The sequence below is a fragment of the Psammomys obesus genome, unplaced genomic scaffold (genome assembly GCF_907164565.1).
Source record: "Psammomys obesus unplaced genomic scaffold, mPsaObe1.curated_primary_1811, whole genome shotgun sequence".
Classification (NCBI taxonomy): domain Eukaryota; kingdom Metazoa; phylum Chordata; class Mammalia; order Rodentia; family Muridae; genus Psammomys; species Psammomys obesus.
Window position 1 is genome coordinate 5,736,723 of NW_026587032.1, and position 21,167 is coordinate 5,757,889.

The 21,167-nt window shown below is 52.0% G+C and overlaps 1 protein-coding gene across 1 annotated transcript in view; it reads left to right on the forward strand.

Annotated features, from left to right (window-relative positions):
* The first annotated feature begins 1,132 nt into the window (after positions 1-1,132).
* The window catches only part of Galnt10 (polypeptide N-acetylgalactosaminyltransferase 10), a 137,118-nt gene continuing 117,083 nt past the window's right edge, over positions 1,133-21,167 (forward strand). Inside the window, exon 1 of the mRNA XM_055602748.1 lies at positions 1,133-1,398. Coding sequence (XP_055458723.1) covers positions 1,240-1,398 — 159 coding nt within the window. The 5' untranslated portion in view covers positions 1,133-1,239. The remainder of the gene's footprint in view (positions 1,399-21,167) is intronic.

The following is a 21,167-nucleotide window of genomic DNA, read 5'->3' on the forward strand; positions in this document are numbered from 1 at the left end:
GGCAAAGAGGAAAGCAGAGAGCAGGGCATTGCCCCTGGGCATCCGGGAGCACGCTGTTAAAAGACAGGTACTGAGCGCCTGGAGGAGGATCCCGCAAGCTTCCTGAGGGTCCATGTCCAAGGCTCAGAAGCGGACTTATTTGGACAAGTCGCCCCTGTTCTGGCCCGCACAACTGAGCTTTCAGCGATGCAGCTCCTCCCTCTGTCCGTCCCCCCCACCCCCCACCCCCACCCCGCACCAGTGCGCCGTCTGCTTTTTCTTGCTCCTCACGCCTGGTCACTGTCTGGTCCACTGTGGGCACTCGCTGATGGTTTGAATTCGAGAAAGGACACTAGGTTTCGGGAACGTGCTCTGGGCACTGTATCCCGAAGCACACTTGGGACTGGACGGAAGTCTAAGTCCACCGTCTTGGATGTGCCTGAGAACAGCTCTCGCAAGGAGAGCTCCGGTCACCTCCTCGTTGGTTTTGCAAAGAGCTCAGATTGGCGACAGGGCATCCAGCACTCCGCAGCTTCCAGAGGAGGAAGAAGAAAACCAGGTCGCCTATTGAGCTATGCGCAAGGTGCCCTCTGCACACAGGTTGCGCGGAGTCCCTAGGTCAAAGACTGGTCTGGTCTGCATGTCCCGGGGCAGAGCCAAGAAAAGAGTGGGCTACAGTAGTGCCCCAGCGCTGTAGGTTGCAGCGTGTCTGCCCAGCCCCGGCGCTCTTGCGGTCTGAGGGCTGGCGGAGAGCCACGCGGGTTCCCTGGGGCGTCCCCGATCGCGCGCCCCGGGGCCCCAGGCGAACGCCCAACTCCCCAACTCCCGGACTTTGGCAAAGCTGTAGCGGGCGGGGAGCGGCAGAGAAGCGGGACGCACCATCACGGCCCTCGGGGGGAGAACAGTCGAGAGCCCGGGCCCTCGTGCACCCTGAAGGCCGGAGATTCTCAGTAAGTAGGTGGACGATTGAAGGATGGAGGCGCATAGGGTTCAGCGGTGCATCTCTCGGCGGAAGGCGAGGTGCAGGAAGTGGGATGAGATGCCGAGGGATGGTGGGGCTGGGACCGCACCCCCACGGCGGCGACACGGTGGAGGCGTCCGGCTCCCCCGCCGGCGAGCAGCGGAAGTGCCGCGGAGTTGGAGCGGGGCCGGCGCCGCGGCCGCTTCTGCTGGCCGAACTGCTGCCGCCGCCGGGCGGACGGGCGGACGCGCAAAGCCGGGGGCGAGCGCGGCGGGGCGCGGCGGGGCGGACCGGCCCCGATGAGGCGCAAAGAGAAGCGGCTCCTGCAGGCGGTGGCGCTGGCTCTTGCGGCCCTGGTCCTTTTGCCCAACGTGGGGCTCTGGGCTCTGTACCGCGAGCGACAGCCCGACGGCAGCCCAGGGGGATCAGGGGCGGCAGTGGTCCCCGCGGCGGTACAGGTGAGTGGTCCGCGGCCGAGGGTCGGAGCACCCTCTCCCCGACTTCGCCCCCACCCTGCAGTTCCTTGCTCCACCTGTCCTTCGCGTCTGCTCCGAGTCAGAGCTTCCCATTTTGGGGATGGGAACATCGAGGCTTAAGACTTATCCAGCCGCCTACTCCAGCCTAAAGCAGTGTTTAGCCCTAGGCGCTTTTTCTAGTTTACCCCGCTCCTCTTATTGCGGTCTGTACCAGCATCTCCACCCAGGATGGTTCTCTCTGAGGTACTGGTCGTTGTTGGTGTTCTTCAGACCGTCTCTGTCCCTATCCCACCATCTTCACTTGCTGGTTCTAGTGTTTCGACTCAGACTAGACCCCTTCCTGGTTTGCCGCCTGGAGCTTCTGCCCTCCCTCCCTCCTTCCTTCCTTTCTTTTTGCCTACCCGGAGCCTCTGTCTTTCTTCCTTCCCTCTCTTCTTTCCTTCCTTTTTCCCCTCCTTTCATGTGTATGTGTGCCTTGCCTGGTACCTGTATGTCTGCACCTCATGTATTCCTGGTGCTCCCTAAGGCCAGAAGAAGGCATAGGATCCCCTGAAACTGGACTTACAGGGGGCGCTGAAACACCATGTGGGTGCTGGGAATCAAACCTGGGACTTCTGGAAGACCAGTCAGTGCTCTTAATTGCTGAGCCATCCCTCCTCCCAGCCCCCACACGACCCAGCCTCTATCTTAATCGGATTTTGTGCCTCTTTTGAGACTCCTGAGCCGATGCCCCAGAGGAGGTTGGGTAGTGACTGTCTGTCGTTCAGCTTGCAGGCTTTGACATTGGGGGAGTTCAGAAGCCACATAGAGGCTCTCTGGTAGAAGGTTCTCCAAATGTCTGAGAGCCACAGGTGTCTAATGCCCCCAGGACAGAACACATCCAGCCTTCCTTCTTTGTACTAATGAGATGTATTTCTTGTAGACAAAACTGGGATGGTCTGTGTTCTCTCTTTCTTTCTCTCTCTCTCTCTTTCTCTCTCTCTCCCTCTCTCACTCTCTTTCTGTGTATGTGTGTGAATTCGCGTGTACTAGCAGCCTCCTGGAATAGATAAGCTCCATCACTTTCTTCTGATCATCCCAGCTCCTGGCACACATGGGCATACTTGAATTGTTTCCTCTAGTGTGACGTTTCAGAGTTGCTTCTGGGATTTCCTAACCCCACGGGAAGTGGGCAGGTGTGCATCAGGGTCAGCCTTGACTGATTGCTGGCTGGCCTTGAGGGAAGAGGCTGACTTCTTGAGATTGATGGCTATACCCCCTTTCCTTCCAGCATTAGACTGCCATCTGGGCATTCTGGCTTCGGGGGCACGGAAGACTCTTTGCTACAGAGCTAATCAATTTGAACTTGGCTTGTCTCTCTGGTAATTTGTAAATCATCCTAGAGGTCTGGGTGATCTATCTATTTGGTAGATCTCACTGTTTGGAAAGTTGGGAAACTCCATTCCTAAATTCCTGGCTCAAATTTTGAAAGCCAGTTGAGACCTCTCTGCCTTAAACTCTGTACGGGTGGAGTTTTCCTGTGGGGAATCTCTTCCCTCTGTTACTGGCTCGTGTGGCATCAGCGACAGGAGGCCACCGTTCTTAGCTCAGCTGTTAATTTGCTGGGCATTGATGCCTCTGGCCTCCCTCTCTGAGCCTTGCTTGCTCTGTGTGTATGATTGGGGAGTGTACCAGCGGGGAGTGGGGCAGACCACTTCTTTTTCCTTTCCTGAGGTCCCTTATCGAATTCCTACCTTGGGATGCCCTGTTGGACATGGCCCTGGCTGGGCGGGAGGTGGGGGGGGGGTTGTTTTGTCCAGCCAGGTGTAGACTCTCCTGTGAAATAGCTGTGAGCAGTTCTAAAATAGCTCTTGACATTCTGCCTCAGCTCGGAGAGAGCCCTCATATGTCACTTGCCACGAAGGCCAGAGACATTCTAATGTTCATTTTCTGTAGACCCAGATGTATACCAAGAAGGTCAAGGTTAACTGTCAGTTTGGCCTTAGCTTTCGAGGTAAATTACTCACTGTACAAGAGGGTATTGATGTAGTAAGGCCACCTCTTGAGCAGAGAGAGAGGAGCAGCTACTGCGTGCCTCTTGGAGGCGCTACCTGGACCTCCCTGAGAGGGCTGGTCTAGGCGCTCTGGTTTTCTGTCTGCCATAGAAGGGAGGAAGAAATGGTGAAGGGGTTCAGGAGGGCTTCTATGTGATTATCCTTGCTTCTTGGGGGGTCACAGAAGGGACCTGTTTCCCAAGGATGGGCCCCGGTAGGTGTGGCAGGATTCCGCATTCATGGGCCGCCTTTCTGGACCGCTCTGCCAAATTTCCACACAGCCCCTTTGTACTCCTCGATCCTGCAGATGCAGAGCCCTCCCGTCCCTCTTCTAAATGTCAGCTGGCCTCCAGAAAAGACGCTGGCTTCTCCCACTCCTCCATATCAGGTGGCTAGCTGGGAAACAGCCTTCAGCACCGAGAGTTAAAGGCCAACTTTGGCTACGTGAGACCTTGCTCTGGAAAAACACCTGTTGGGACTTTATCCCCTTGAGAGATTTTGGTGGCTCTTCCGTGAGGTTACTTATCTCAGTTTGAGCAGTCCTCTGATGCCCTATGATGCCTCATCCCAATGCTGCTGGAGCCACCAGGCAGGACATTTGATTTGTAAAGCCCACGTCATATACTCGGGCTCTAGCTGGTCACACAGAAGGCTGCAGAATCCAATAAGGAAAGCTGCCCTCAAGGCCATTTTTATTTTAACTTGGGGATCCTTCTCTTCCCCACACCCTAGGAGGCCTGACATCTTGGTTTAATTCTACGACTGGTTTCATCTTGCAGGCTTGGGAGCTCGTTTTTTAAAATCCCCCAGTAGGAATCCTGGTGTAGCTCCTCCCCACTTCTGAGCCAGGAACTCTCGTGGGAAATGGCTTCCCTGGGTAATGGCATCTGTTCGGTAGAGATTGGTGAGATCGTGGAATACTGGTGTCTGTGATTTTTAAGTATCTGTTTGGTTTTTTTTTTCTCATTATGTCAGAGCTGAACTTTATTCTTGGAACATCCCAAAATCAAAACTTCCCCCTCTTTTCAGTCTGCTCGGTAGTAGAACCTTACCCGTCAGCAAGTTAAGCACCATGGCAGTGTGGTCTGGAGTGGTTTCTTTGCTTTTCCAAAGAGGAGCTGGTATCCATTAGATTGCTAATCACTTCTCTGTCAGCTTGCCCAGATGAAATCTGATGCCACGAGGGAAGGGTTCTTGACTTACCAGGGCAAATATGCCTCTTCCTTCTCCTCCTGGGCCTCCTGTCTGCCAAGGAATCCACATTGAGGAAAGCCTGGGAGGAAAGTCTGACTTTTGGTTCTCTCTTGCCCTGATCCCATTGAGACCTCAGAGAAGTGGTTTAACCTCTCTGGGCCTGGTATTCCTCACCTGTGGAATGCACGTAGATTCAGAAAGGAGGGAGGCATTATGGCCCCCACCCACCCATGGCCAGGGCAGGCATTCCTAATCAATAGTTACCACCAATTCTAGACTTGGCCTCAGTCTGTTGCTCAGCAGGGCTTCTCAAGTGGGGTTGCTGGCATTGTTTTTGATGTGGGAAATAGATGTTTTGTTATGGCTTTTCCGAATCAGACATCCAAGGGTTCCGTGAGTTTTGTGTAGGAAAGGTCTAGAGTCAAGCCGAAGCCCCGACTTAGGTGTTTGTTCGTGTTCTAGCTTCTTCTCTCAGGCAGCTTTTGTGTGTGTTGGCTCCGGTGACAGATAACAGATAATGGAACCAGGGATGGGAACGAAAAGGCCTATTTAGAAGATAACCATCTAGCTCGCTAATTGTACCTTGTCTACAGCTGGCTCTTATTCAGAAATGGCATCCAGGATGTCTTTTGTCGCTTTATAAAAGGCACCTGGAGGTGAAGGGCGCCCTGTGAGAGCTCACTGCTCTTCACGGTGGCACCTCTGTTTTGCATAGCCCTGGTCCTCACATATTCTGGGGATATGTGACGAAGCAGGGGGTTGGTGTAAGAATCTTGCTTCTCCTGAGAACCACTGTTCTCATGTCTGGGAGAGTGGGGGCAGAAAGTAGATTCTACAGGTCTGAGTGCCCGTGGGTTCCACGGTGGCCTTCCTGCCCTGAAATATCTGGAGACCAGGAAGGTAGAATGTGTTTATTGAATGACTGAACTCGTCAAGTCAGGCGGGGGCGTCAGAGGACCCCTAGACGAACCCCCTTTATTTTTGTCTGATGGAAACTGAAGCCCCGGAGGGGTTGATCACTTAAACAGGTTCTCACAGGAGGAATTCAGGCCGGAATGCAGTGCTCAGAGGTTCACGCTCCGTTTCACAGCCGAGGATTTTCCTCTACAGACTAATATTTGCGCCTTCTCTGCCATTATTTCCCCTGAGAGCTAAGATGTTCTCGCCGAGTCCTGGAGGCCGGCAAATAAAATGAATTAAACGTTAAGGCTGTGAAGGGACCCAGCTTGGGGTAGAGGGATTCAGAGGTGTGTGTTACTGTCCTCAGAAGACTGAGCTAACTGGTCCTCAGAGCCCCCTTATGTTCTGTTCTGTCTCTATTTTGAATAACAGTGGATTCAGCCTGAAATGATACAGAAGCTCACAGACTCCTGGTTCTGAGTATTGGGTGATCTGGGTTCTCCTGCTTCTGGGTTTTTCTCTGTTAGCTCCGACCTAGACCGAGTCCCTGTGGGAGCAGAACATGATCCTGGAAAAGAGTCTGTCTCCGGCTGCCTGTGTAGAAGAGAAGAAACTGCCCTTCCTTTGATCCCTAGCCGGTCTTCCTATCCCAGGTTGGGGTTCTCCGTGCTCAGAACCTGTGACAACCACACGTCTGCCGGTGTACCCCGTCCGTGCTGGAGCTGGGCGTGGGTTGGTCTCCTCAGGTGGGAGAAAGAATAGCTCCCTACAGAAGAATCTGAATACTCATGGGAGAGAGATATACCCAGAGCAGAAGTCAGTGCGTCTACCCAGGGTCCTGGGGTGTCGCCCCAGGCATCGGGCTCAGTCACCATGAGGACACCACCCCTCAGCCACCTGGACGACTCACTCTCAAGTGCAGACACTGTGTCTGTGAGTTTGTGCTCCTATCAACCCTGCTCGTCTGGGGCTGAGACTCAGAGTGTGGCCTCGTTCAAAGCTGGGGAGGCTGGGGCCCAGATTTTTGCCAACACAGAGTGGAGGGTTGAAAGCTGTCCTGCTATTTCATCTCGATAGCCCTGCCGCCGCCCTCCTTTCCCCTCACACAGGTCCCTTCCACACACCAAAAGCCAGTCCACTGCACATTTTTCTCAAGCTGAAAAAAGAACTTCTGTCTCTTCAGCTTCGACTTTTTTTTTTTTTCCCTGCCTGGCCCTGTTCACTGGAGGAGGCGGAGTGTTCATACTTTGGAAGCTAGAGGAAGCTAAACAATTCCGCTTGCTGCGGTGGGTGGGTGTGTGTTTATGCGTGTGTAGCTCCCTCTCCGTGTGGCGCTCTCCTCCCTCTTATCTTTTCCATGGCTCCCGTTTGCTGCCCTCTGCTGAGTGTTGATAGCAGATGGGAAGGCAGAAAGCAGGCCCAATTCTTTCCTTTGCTCTTGAGACAAAGCTGAGCTTCAAATGCTGGCTCTTCTTCCTTTCTCAGGAGAGAAGCCATTGCCTAAAACAGCATTAGTGAGAATGATTACAATGTGGGGGGAGGGTTGTTTGGGGTTTGGGGACATGGCTCAGTAGGTAAGATTGCTGCTCGGCAAGCTTGAGGGATCTGGGTTTGAATCTTCAGCATCCACATACAAAGCCAGCCAGGCATGGCTGTGTGCGCTTGTCACCCCAGTGTTGGGAGCAAAGACAGTTGGATTCTGAGAGCCCGCTGGACAGCTGGGCTAGCCAGACAGCTGTCTGACTCAGTGGGTGACCCTGTCTGAGGGCAATTAGGCCATGAGTGGTGGAGAAAGGCACTCTACATCTACTCTGGCTTCCATGTCCATTAGGCTGACCTTCCTGCTCTCTGAGACTGTGGCTTGGGCAGTTTACGAGGGTCCAGATTTGTCACCCCACAGCCTGATGAAAATTCCCCAGCCTGGGTGGGCCACCTGACACCTGTACCTGAAATCCCTGACCTCTGTCACAAGAGTGACAGTAATCATCGTGGAGCTTCTTTTGAGGATGGACTAGTCACAGGTCATCGAGCGCAAAAGCCCTGAGCACGGCACTTAGCACAGAATGAGAGCCCCCCGATGGCAGTGAAAATGGCTGTGGTGCAGCTTGACCTGGCTTTGGGTAGGGACTGTTTTGTGTGTGCTTTAATCTCCTCTGTGACTGCGAGGAAGCTCAGGCTATCTTATGCTGTCTCCGGGAAGAAGGTCTGGTCCACATAGAGGCGGCACAGCTTCTGAGCACTGCCATAGCTGGGAGGTAATGTGGTTGGTACGAATGGTGTCTCGCATGCCAACACTTCTCTTTGCACGAAGCTCTCCGACTGTTGGAACCTGAAGCAGTCTCCGGGTGGTGCCCTTCCGCTTCCCACCTGGGAGGAAACCCAAGCCGCTGACATCTTTCTAGAATTATCTCCTCACCAGTCACCTCTAGGAAGTGTGTTTAGCCTCTCTAGGCCCTGTCCAGGGCTCGGGGGATGGGAGTGCTCAGCCTCAGGAATGGCTCTCTGTGAGCATCAGGGTGTTAAGAACTGCTGAGCCTGGAAAGGATGGTGACTTCAAAGAATGTGGCTGAGCGTCACCCCGGCGCTTCCCACACACAGCTCCTCTTTGCTTCCTCTGGGAGACAGACCACTTCTTGGGCCTACTCCACTCCCACAAGGGTGGCTTCTACAGGCCTCTTCTTTGGGAGTGCCTTTCTCCAAAGCCTTCCTGTTGCATGAGGAGCAGCACTCTGCCAGATGCCAGCAGGTCAGGCATCCTGGTCTAGATCCGGTCTGAGTGCTTACCTTTGGCATGCTCTGCTTTGGGTTGGGCATCAGCCGTCTGCTGCCTTCCAGGGCGGTGTTGGGGTTGTACCTGTGTGACCAGGGCAAGGTGCCTGAACCAGGGGCCCCAGGGAAGGGTGTCGTCATGGAGAACTCATGAGCCTCTCCCTTTAGGGATGGCAGCAGAAGGGACGGTGGTGGAGCTGGGAACTGGTCCTATCTCATTACCAGGCCTGGCAGCCCCTGACTTCGGTACCATGACTAACCTTCGAGGCATCAAGCTCCTCCTTCCCAAATGAACATGTTACACCATGTCCCAGTGCCCTGGTGTTAGTTAAAAATGGGGTGACTGAGGTCAGTGGGGTGCAGTAGGGTATCTGGGGCCACAGAGCCAAGCGATGAGGGGAAGAGGCTTGGCTGCCTCTCTCTACTGCTTTAGAGCCGCTGTCTGTGTGTTCGAACTGAGTCCAGTCTGTCCCCTCCCTTGGCGAGTACAGAAGGACAAGTTGGAGGTCACCACCGCCGAAGGCTGTAAACCCAGAGCTTATTCTGATAGCTGTTGCTTCCGGAAAGCTGTGCCTTCACCGAGTGTGCCCAATAGTAGTGTCTGGATGAGGGTCATAGCTGGACATGCTCCTTTGGGCTCCCAAGAGCCTGGGCATCCGGTTGTGTGCTGGTGTGCGTCCCCTCAAGAGGCTGGTTGGTGATGGGGGACCTTGTAGGGAAGACGTTTCCTAGCACATCTAACTGGTGGAGGTCTGTGTGTCTTCCCTTCGCTCAGGCACGCTGTACCCTCAAGTGAGAACTGTTTCTTCTCGTCTGTTTCCTCCTGAGTATTGATCGTTGTCAGCCGCTGACAGCAGTGGGTGCATGCGTGTGTCTGTGTGTATGTGTATTTGTGAAATAACTAGTTTCTAAATTTGCTGCCTAACTTCAGCAAGAAGTTAATGATTCCCATGCCCCAGGGTCTGTAATTTGGATCGCTGGTTATTCTGTTGACAGTGAGCCTTAACAGCTGTTTCATTCAGCAGGTCTTCTTTCGTTAATTGTGTGTGGGAGGGTGTGGGTGTGTGTGTGGGGTGAATGGGAACTGGGCATGGGCTCCCTTGTGCATATATGCACTTGGATGTGAGGGCCAGAGGTCAACTTCGAGATGTCATTCTTTGGGTAGTGCCTGCCTTGTTTTTTGAGACAGGATCTGTCACTGAGACTTAGGGCTCACCAGTTAGGTTATACTGACTACTTAGCTTCACGCCTCCTCCTGTCTCTGCCTCCATTTCCTTGTTGGGTTACAGCTGTGTCACCAAGGCTGGCTGCTCTCTTCCTCCCTCCCTTCATTCTTCCTTCCCTCTCTCTCTCCTCCCTTCTTTCTTTCTTGTATGCCTTCTAGGCATGAATTCTGGCCTTCATGCTTGTAACGGAAGCACTTTTTGGACTAAGCTAGGCCCCACTCTCCATCCCATTTCCCTAGTGTGTGTGTGTGTGTGTGTGTGTGTGTGTGTGTGTGTGTGTGTGTGTCTTCTATTGAGTTTGAAACCATGACCCATGGGCCACTAGTAGTAAGATTCGGCTTGTCCAGGGCCGGCCCTCACTTGGCCAGATCTCATTTGTTACTAGATGTTAGTAAGCTGGTTAAAGCCAGTCAACATTCTAGCACTGATAGGGGAGGGTCCATTGAGGCCCTATCCCTGGCTGAGGACAGTTGGTAGCTGCTGGAGGAAGGGGAGTAATTTTTTTCTTCCTTGAGAGTTGTGGCTATTGGCAGGGTGCTCAGTGCTGCAGTGGGCCGGCCCACACCCCCAGCGAAGCAGCACCAGTTGGATCCAGGGGGTTATTCAAAAAGAAGACGTGGTGGTGGGAGGGAGAGGTGGGAATTGGAGGCGAATGCAACCAAATTACATTGTAAACGTGTATGGAAACTGTCAGAGGATAAATGACATAATCAAAAAATAAGTTGTTAAATAATTTGTATTTTTAAGAAAAACTCACTTAATCCTATTATTTTAGGAAAATTTATTGAAGATAAAAATTTGGGATAAAGTTTGAAATTTGGGGGTAAAAATTTGAAAGTCTGGTGACCTGGCCCAGGGGTGAGTATCATGAAAAATGTGCTGGGTCCCGCAGTGACTGCCTCTCTCTAGACAATCCCCCATCATCTCTCTCTAGCTTCCTGAATCCCTCACCCTCTGTGGCCTGAGTGGTGTTGCTCCCTCTGTGGTGTTGCTCCCTTTGAGTAATCATGGGAGACATTTGAAAATTCTGTGAGGAGGTAAGAGCAGGTGAGTTGTGGCTGAGCCTTCTAACTCACAGACTTTCTCCAGGGGGAACAAGAGAGCGTGTGGTCCCTGGTTATCAGACAGACCACCTACGCTTACGACCTAAGCTTATGTGCAGATTCCTGCCTTATGTCACCAAGAGTGGGGGTCCCTTGCTTCTCGCTAGGCCTCTGATCTCAGTGCCCCTCTGTCTGGTGAAGCTCGCTCGTTGCTAGGGGCCTGTGGATGGTAGTTTGTTCGCAGCTGTGTGGACATGGCCTACCCTGTTTTCTTCTCTGCTGGCTGCCAGCGTGTTCCAGCTGTGCATTCCTAATGTTGGGGGAATGGCTGGATCTTCAGGAGGGTGAGGACAGCTGCCCCAGCAACGGGCAGCTCAGGCATCCCAGAGAGCAGAGGACCCGTGTGTGGTCAGATTGGAGTCCCCAGAGCCTACTGGTGGGGGCGCAGGGGAATCTCAATTCAGCCGAATGCAACCATGCAGGTCTGAGTCTAGTGACCTTGAATGTGGTGACCACAGTTCAGGAACTTCGCCTAGGGGCTTCTGCCATGCAGGTGCATGGGGCAGGGAAGCTGCAGGGGGAGCCTTGGCTTGGGGTGGTAGCAGTCCTGGAATTACAGCCTGCCCTGTCTTTGCGCCCTGGCTCCTTAGCAGAGACAGTGGCGATCGCTAACTGAGCCAGTCTGTGTTTGACACTCAGTGTGACCTTTCTTCAGCCCACCGATCCCCTGGGGAGGGGCAGCCTGTCTGTTGTCACTGCACAGATGGGTCAGTAGGCTGAGGACGCCTCAGTAACTCCCAGGTTTGTGCAGAAACCAGCCACGGTGGGTACTCATGCTTAGGCTCCTGGCTCCCACAGTTATTTGATTGACCCCAAGCGGGGGAGTCGTTTCACCTCTCTGCCTGAATCATGGAAACTGACTTCCTGGCAGTGTGAGCAATGTACATTAAGAGGGATAAGACAGTTTCCTACCCACAGCTCTTCTTGCCTGCCCTTCCCTGGGCACAGTTGTCAGAACTCTAGTATGAAGGAAGTTTTCTACCCTCTGGGGTACAGATCCTGGTCCCTCCTATCCCCAGCCCAAATCCTGCCACTCTCCAGTCCCCCTGGCAGCAGGAGAGACAGGTGACAGCTCCTGCCAGGGCCGGATCCAGGGAACAATGGGGGACATTGAGAAGGCTGCCAGGTGCCAAGCCAGAGGTAATAAAGGGACATTTGATTACTTTCAACCCAAATTGTCAGGCTCTGCTCACTTTCTTCCTGCAGTGTTTAAAGGGCACACAATAAAAAACAACAACAAACAAACAACAACAAAAAAAAAACCACGGTATGGCTCTCCTCCTTGGGACTGGTGCCAGGTCCTGTTTGGGCAGCCGTCTTGAACCTCCCAGTGATGGGGAGCTCACCCCACTTCTCTCAGTGGGGTCCTCAGTTTTCCACGGTGGCTCAGGGTGCTCTCCACTCAGCTTTTCTATCTCTTCTCAACGTGTTCCTTTCCCAGAAAGCCTTAGCTGACCGTTGGAGGAGGAATCCACCTGTCTTCTTGGAAGTATGTAGAACCTACTGCCTTGTATAATGCCATGTACCTAGTGCTTGCTTGGCAGAGGGAAGCTGTGTTTCTGAGCCATTCCAGGAGGGGCTCTGCTGGGAAGGCATTAGGTGGGAACAGCGTGCGGGGTAAGAGTGGGCAGGATCCTAGGTTGTTGCCCATACTCCCTGCCTGGGACTTCTACTCCCCCAAATGGCCATTGCGTCAGGGGATAATTTTTCAGTCAAGAGATCCCTTGGGCTTATGGACAGTCTGTTTCCTGTTGGAGCCAGTGGAATATGCCATTGTAGAATAAGCTTGGCTACATCATGAGTGAATGCTCCACGTTCTAATAGAACTTTCTTTGTAGAACAGGCAGCATGCTGAGCGGGCAGGCTCTGGTTTGCTGGCCCCTGCTCTGCTCTCTTCTTGAAAGAGGAGCCCCCAGACTGACAGGTGGGAGCCTTCAGGAGTTGGCTCAGAAGCCTTCAGGACCTTGGGCTGGCCTCAGACTCTGAGGTGCCTCCATTTCCACATTTGTAGATTGTGTTCACTGAGAGGAGGTGGCTTGAGGGTCCTCGAAGCTCCGGGCACACTCCTGTGAGTCCAGCCTATCTTTGTATCTGAGCAGAGCTCTGTAGCGCATACCAAATACTTCCTGCTGACATCCCCACGGGGCGCCTGCCCCACCTTTCTGAGATCATAGCCACACCCTCCTGTGAGATCACAGTCCAGTCGGTACATACAATCAGAGAACGTGTCCCAGGCAGAGCTCAGAGGCACCTGTCCCTCCTCTGAAGTTCCCCAGTGGCTTCTCAAGGCAGCGCCCACAAAATATACAGGCGCTGTTGACTTCTGCCTACCCAGCACCCCGGACGCGACCCTGCGATGTTGAATGCTCTTGCCAAAGACTGGTGCATGACTGGGTCATGATCTTTGAGGTCTCAGCTCCAGTGTCTCCTCAGAGAGACCACTCCTCTCATCCCTCTGCACTATCTCACCAGGATTGTCCACACTTCACCTTAGCACCGACTAGCCTCACTGGTCACTCACCGGTTCATGCTTCTGTCGGGCACCACGGAGGTGGGCGCCTTGTCTGACTTAGCCACTGCTGCATACGCAGCGATAGCACACGGTGGGTGCTCAGACTGTTCGCTGATGGGTGAAACGCTGGTGCATGCTCTTGTCTGCGCACCCTCGGGCCAGGGCCACTGACTGCTGGACCTTCCCACCTGCTCTCTCCTTGCATCTATCTCATGTGAACATTCTGCCTCCCCCAACCCCCGTGCTGGAAAGAAGGGGGAGAGACAGACTTCCTTCTTCCCTGGTGAGATGCGAGGGCCGTGAGAGTGTGAGCTCAGAGTAGCAGCCAAGGATTGTTGGCAGAGCTTAGAGGAACCCTGGCGGGGCTCCACTTCTCTCCCCCAGGCAGTCTCCATCCTCAGCCGGAGGCTTGTTTGGTACCCTTGCCTGAGGAGGGTTTTATGCATTCCCTTCAGACAGTCTTGACAATTTGAAATACCTTCTCCAGGCTGGTATTTTCTTTTTCCCTGTGGTTCTTTGGCCCCTGCTTGCGCCCCCCCATGTGGGCCCCTGCTTGTGCCTTGGTGGCAGGTAGGGTTGGGGTGGGGTGGGGTGGAACTTGAGGGGGGGGAGGTGTTTGCTGCAGGTGGAACTGAATATCCTGTCAGTTTGTGGTGGGTCTCTGAGGAGAAGGGCTGTTGGCCAGGCTTTTCCTACACCCACAGCTCCTGTGAAGTGGATAAACAGACAGGAGGATTTGAGGGGAGTTGTTGACATACTCCCCACCCAGGTCATGCATTCAATTCCTCAGTCCCAGTACCTCAGAATAAAACCTTCCATAGAAAGAGGGTAGGAACTGGATGGGGCTGTGCTGGAGTGGAGGATATTCTTCATCCTCTATGCCTGGTGGGGAAAGAGGAAAGAGAGCCCTGGGAACCTAGAGAAACCATAAACAAGAAGTACCCAGCACGCCCAGAGCCACGGGCAGTCGTCTTCACCTCTTCCAGCTACTTCTGTTCCTTTTTAGTTTATGGGAAAGGTTATCTCCTTTCACATGTCACACTGCACACATGTGTTCTTTAACTAAAGCCACACTCCTGGTTAAAATCCTTCCCTCCCTCCTCCTCCTCCCTGTACGGTTTTGTCCCAGGTTCCTACATTGATTACAACAAATAGTTTTTGTTCTGAGCCCCTACTTAATTGATCTGGAGGGTTACTATGTGCTAGATATAAGAGCCAGCCCCTGCCTTCACAGCTCCCAGCCAAAAGGGAAACACAGACAGACTTGGTGCTGCCTGGGAGACCAGTGCCAGTTAAGGTCAGAAAGGGTTTCTATAAACAGGTCATTTTTACATAGGCCGAGACCTTAGCAGTGTGTGCATAGAAGGGCTGGTCCAGGAAAGGGACCGTCGGCCCAGCAGCAGTGGGGAAGGCAGTGGTTACTGAAACTGCATGTGCCGGATCTTCGGCTCTGGCTGCTGGTCTGGGAGACTGGGAAGCTAGGATGGTTTGGGGCAGAGGATGACCAGATAGGTAGCCATGGTTATGCAGGCAAAGAGAGCAGCCGCTGAGGTAGAGAGAGTGAATCCTCTCATTCATCCTGCTGTGTCCTGATGACAGGTGCTACAGCCACAGGATCTACCACTTGAAGTCTCAGCTCTAGAAGTTGGTGACATTGACTGTTGCTAGCTGTTTTTCCAGGTGTGGGGATAAGCCCTCTGCTGCCCTGTTTTAGTCTTCTACCAGCTGCTAGGAGAGTGTAATTATCCTCGCTGAATACCTGAGGGTGTGAAGCAGAGAGGGGCAGGAATGAGCTGTTTCGTAGCCCACGCCACATCCCAGCCACTGAGAAGCTGGCTAGCACACAGAGTCTGGTGTCTCTATTCCAGACTAGGAAGGGCCTCTGTAGTAGCCCTGGCACAGGACAATAATGAATGTGTAGGAGAGCCATAGTGTTTGAGCTATGGCTGCAGGAGGCTTACAGAAGGGAATCTTGACTTCCTTCCTTCGAGGAGAATAAGATGGGTTAGCCTTCACTAGACTGGGGAGAGGGTGGGAGCAGAGGAACTCCAGGCAGGTGGGGTGACAACACAGTCAGAATTATAGGATGGGAGATGGGGGGGGGGGCAGTAGGATACTCAGGGTCTTCCAAATTCATTGGCACTTGGCCTTGAGAAGGTAAGACAGGTGTGGGACTGAAAGACACTGGCATGCGGGATCTAGAAAGGCCTGTCTTCTGGTCCTGGAGCAGAAGAGTACCCAGCCACGAAATCATCTGGCCAGATTGCTTTTCACACATTCTGCAGTTCAAGAGTTGAAACATGGGTCTCCTTCCTTCCTTCCTTCCTTCCTTCCTTCCTTCCTTCCTTCCTTCCTTCTTTCCTTCCTTCCTTCCTTCTCTCTCTCCTTCCTTCTCTCTCTCCTTCCTTCCTTCCTTCCTTCCTTCCTTCCTTCCTTCCTTCCTCCCTCCCTCCCTCCCTTCCTTCCTCCCTTCCTCCCTCCCTCCCTTCCTTCCTTCTTTCCTTCCTTGCCAGGTGAGGCAGAGGAGCAGCAGCACCTGATGGGCTCTGACGGTGGAGCTGCCCTAAAAGCTGGGTTCTGCTTTCATTAACCCGTCCATCACTCATCAGCGTCTGACTCAGTACTGGATGTGCCCCAGGCTGGCTTTGCTAAGCACTTGACTTCCGAGAGGAAAGGATGGCTTTCCCTGTCCTTGAGGACCACCAGAGCGCTGGACGGGTCATTCCGGGGCAGAGTACTTGCCAGTGCTGGAGGAGGCGCAGTAAATGATGCAGAGCAGCCCCGGACTGCCTTCCCAACTGCTCCTCCCTCCTCCGTGTCCCTCCCCATATTAGTCCCATGTCTGTTGCTATGATAAAAAAAATCTCCCAACAAACATTAACGTAGGGGAGAAAGTTTTTTTTTTTTTTGGGGGGGGGGGTGGTGGAATCACAGTTTTATCTGTGTTACAGTTTCTCATAGCACAGAAGCCAAGGAGGCAGGAACTTGGAGTAGCTAGTCCCATTATTTGTCTGATCAAGAGCAGAAAGAATGGCTACACACATGCTCAGTGCTTATCTCGAATTCCTTACTCTAATGTAATCCAAGGCGCAAAGCCAGGGACTGGGCTGGGTCTTCCCACATCAATTAATACAGTATAGACAGCCCCCCACAGATATGCCACAGGCCAGCCCCATCTACACACTCCTTCCTTCAAATTCTTTCCCTAGGTATTTCCAGATTGTGTTGGCAGCAAAAAGTAACCATCATCACACTGCCTTAACCCTAGGCTTTTAAATCCTTGTTTTCATTTCTAAGTTACCTTTAGTTTTTGTGATGTTTTGCCTGTATGTGTGTCTGAGCACACATATGTGTGTCTGGTGCCTGTGGAGGCCAGAAGAGGGAGCCAGATCTCCCCAGAACTGGAATTACAGATGGTTGTGAGTTGTCACATGGATGCTGGGCATTGAACCTCGATTCTTTAGAAGAGTAACTAGTGCTCTTGACCACTGAGCCATCTCTGCAGCCCCACTGTTTTTGTTTTATGTACAGGGTCTCAGGTAGTCTGCCCTGGAACTGCCTGTATAGCCAAAGGAGCTCCTCCTTCTCTTGTTTCCACCTCCCAAGTGTTGGGATCGTGGCATGAGCCTCCGTGCCTGGTCTAACTGTAGGCTTAAGGCCCCAGGTTTGGCTGGGGTTGAGCCTGTTTGGCACTTTGTTAGCCATGTGAGTTGGGTTGTATGCTTTAATCTCTTTGTTTTCTCATTTTTAAGCCGGCCGCTCAGTGGTGGGTGTTTGGCTGTGTGCTGGAGGTCCTGGACTCCATCCTCAGCACCATGGGAAAAATAAAATAAATAAAATAAATAAAATAAAATAAAATAAAATAATAAAATAAAATAAATAAAATAAAATAAAGATCCACGGTCCTAGAACCTGCTTCCAGGGCTTCTTGTCAGGATTGTTGTGTGCCTGTATAATCTCTGTGTTTGGATGCTTGTGGAGATCAGAGGACAATTTTGTGAAGTCGGTTCCCTCCTGCCATCTTTCTCCTGGGAAGCGTGTTTGTATCTACTGAGTCATCTCACCAGCCAGTTATCAGACTTAAATGAGAGAGAGTGTGTGCTCGCGCACGTGCACAGACACACACACACACACACAGAGCACTTGGACCAGTCTCCAGCTGCTAGTGACAGATGCCATTGTCACTACAGGCCTGCCCTGACTGAGGGCTGCTGAAATGAATGTCCTGGAAGCACCCTCCAGCCAGGGCTGATGTGGAGCGTCACCAACTCGACCTCTGGCTGTATTGGAGAGGGTACTTCCGTGGCAGAGAAGCACCTGCATCAGGCCCCACTCGTGAAATGTGGCGGAGATCTTCCTGCTAGGGTGCTAGGGGAGGCAGCTCAGGTGAAGCGTCTCACAGCAGGAATTCTGGCTGGGAAGCCACTCGGGCGAGCAGGTGCCTAGGAAGCTGCTGGCACCGGATGCTAGTGAGGAAGTGGACAGTGTAAGATCCAGACATGAAGACCTATCTACCGCAGGAACCCGGTGCCAGGGCCACCACGCTTACTGCCTGTCCAGCTAGCATGCGAAAGCCAACATGGCAACCCCTTCTTCTGCACCGTGGTGTCACCCAGCCCCTTTTAGGGACATAGCACACACAGTACTGTGAAGGGAAACAGGTTTAAAGGTACAGGGACATTTTTTTGCAGGCCGTGACAGCGTCTTTGGAGCCTAAAGGTAGCAAACTTAGAAGTGATTGTCATAGTTCGGCCTGATAATAATAAAGTACCACAGACAGGCGATTTAAATAATAAGCATTTACTTCTCACAGCTGTGGAGGCTGGCAGTCCAAGCTCGGGGTGCCAGTGCGGTCTTTCCCCCCTGAGGGTTCTCCCGGTTTACAGATGGCGGATGCCTTGTGTCCCGAGGTTTAGGAGCCCTAGGTCTGTTCTTCAGAAGGCGCTAATCCCACTCATGGGGGCCCACCCTTGTAACCTGTTAACCTGATTACCTCCTACCTCTTAGGTACCGTCAAAGTGTCAGCTAGAATTCGAACACGAACCTGGGGAAGCATTCCGTGTATGACCCCAGTGTGGCTGCCGTCTGTTTGAGAGCATCCGTGGGGAGGCCTGCATTGTATCACATGGTCACCTTGCGGGGGGGGGGGGGGTCTATAGAGGCTTCGATCAAATGCTTTTATTTTTCCTCGTAACAAAAGTACAGACACACTTGCTGGAGAAATAAAGGCGACGAACAAGCCCGAGTCTATTCAGGGCAGGCTCTGTCACTGTACAAGTTAATTTAAGAAGTTATTAAAAATGCATTTTGGATTTGGGAATTGAAGCTAAGGGCTGGTTGACCCATCTTATTTTCATTACTTTGCTTCTGGTTTGTAAATTATGCCACTGCTCTCCTGAGAGCTCCTCAGCAGCTTCCTGCTCTAGAACAGAGACCTGAGCTCTGCCCCAGGCCCCTCCTTGTGCTGTCCTCCCGACACCACCTCCCTCCTCACTAAATGCAGACCAGCCTCTTGTCCTCCTGCTGTGAAGCCTCTGTGCCTGTTCTCCTCACTGCAGGGAGTGAATTTTTTGTTGTTGTTTTTGTTTTTTTGGTGCTTGTATACTCTTGAGCACACACAGATGCACACACGAGCACACCCAAACCATGCATGCACCAAATATGCACACGTGATGCAAGCGCTTATGGGCACACATGCACACATCAGAGATGCACACGCATGCTCCATGTGCCAAACATGTGTACACACCAGACACATACATGTGTACACACACACACCGAATATGGACTACGTACACATGCACACAGACCAGACATGCACGCCTGCACACATTCACAAGTCTGCACACTCCGACAGCACTCCCATACACACCGTTTGCCTTGCTGATGCTGTTGCTCCCTCCAGATCTTAGCTCATGTCCCCCTGCCCCCACCCAGGTGGGACTTCCCTAGCTCGCACCCCGCTTACAGATCTCTTCCCCTTTAAAGCTCCGCGTCTTCGTTTATATAGTCTTAAAACTTAGTGAGGTTGTTTGATGAGCCCGTCTTGCTAGTAACTGTAAATCTACAAGGACGGTAGCTTTGTCTGGTTCCCCATCGTTTTGCTGTTGTACACAGTGCCCCACATTAGACCCGATATGTGAAAAGGGAATGAACGAATGTGGATGCTCCCCTGGACCAGAATTTAAAAATATATGTGTATATGAGCATAGATTGAGAGAGTGGTGTCCTGGGCCTGTAATCTCAGCAGGAGGATCAGCAATTCAAGGTCATCCTTGGCTACATAACAGTTTCAAGGCTAGCCCGGGCTGCATGAGACACTGACTGGGAAAAAAAGAAAAGGTATAAAGAATGTTAGTGAGGATTTTTAGATGTGGTTTGTAGTTAGACCACAGTGTTGTATCCATGTTGATGTCTTTATTCTTAGGAGACACACACTGAAGAATTGAAAATCAAGTTATATCAACTTTCATGTGGTTCAGAAAAAAAAAAAAAATTGGAGACAGAGAAAGAGGAGAATGAGAAATGAGTGACATAATCACAGCCAAGTGTCAGCGAAGGCAGTGGAAGCTGTTTCTTACCTGCATCTTTCTGCAAGTTTAAAGTGTATGTAGAGAACTGAAGAGTAACTCAGTGAATAAGCAGGATGCAGCAGCTCACACGCATAGTAACCCCAGCCCTGCAAAGGCGGAAACAGGATTGCTGTGAGGCCAGCCTGAGCTACATGAGACTGTTTCCTCCCTCTCCACCTCCTCTCCCCCTTGTCTCTGTTTCCCCTCCCCCCTTAAAGCAAAACAACCAACCAACTACAGAGGAGCTGAGGACACCTCTCAGTTGGTAGAGAGTTTACTAGCATGTAAGAAGTCCTGGGTTCCATCCCAAGCACCACATTAATGGGATGTGGTACTGCAGTCCCACGAGGTCCTCAGGAGGTGGAGGCCGGAGGGTAAGGAATCATCTTTGGCTACTTAGAACACTTGATGTCAGCCTGGGCCGCAAGATACCCTGTGTCAAAATAGACAAACAAACAAAAATATAAAATTCCGTGAATAGAAGTGGGTGGATAAAAGAGAAAGGAGCTGGGAGAGAAAGCAAACCCTTAAGTCCAGAGGCAGGCGACAGAAAAGGGCTTGGTCCCTTCAGGGAGCCTGCAGGCAGGCAGTGTGGCCCTGGTGGGCTGGCTGTAGCTTCCTGTGGAGCTGTCCCTAGGAGAGGGAGCGAGCTGTGCCATAGTGTCAGCCTCAGCTGAAGGGTCCTTCTACAACCCCACCTTTTCTGGTGATGATTTTTTGATTGTCTGAAGCCAGGTGGTTTCAGAGTTTCAATCTGAGTTCATCTAATATCGTGGATTACTCTTTCTCTATTAAAACACACACAATTTTCCGGTTGCCCACTTGCTCTTGAACACACTGCATTTCCTTTCTTGGTTATTTATCGCCATTTAAAAACATCCTTCTCAAACATGGAGATCTAACACACGGATATTCATTTGCTCCCGGTTTGGGTGGATCAAGGACTTTGTTGGAAGATTCTAGCTCAGGGTCCCAGGAAGTTACAGTTAAGATGCTGGCCCCTTAAGCGTTCTTTAAACTGGGTATGGTGGTGGGCATCTGTATAGTCCCAGCATTGGGAGGGTGGAGGCAGAAGGATTGGAAGCTCAGAGTCGTTCTTTAATAAAAATTCTAAATTGATTTATACATCGTGGCATGGCCAGTAAGTGGCAGGGTGGCTAGGAGCATGGGCACCAGTTCCTGTAGTGTAGAGCTTTGGAGCTTTGAGCTGGTGATGTAGCTCAGTTGGTAGAGCTCTTGCCAAGCATGCATGAGTCCCAGTACTTTATAAAACCAGCAATGGTAGTTAGGCTCACCTTGCGACTTAAGAGGTAAAGAAAGAAGAATCAGAAGTTCAAAGTCATTCTCAGCTACATTGTGAGATCCAGGGGACAGGAATTAATTAATCCAGGGCATTATTATTATTATTATTATTATTATTATTATTATTATTATTATTATTA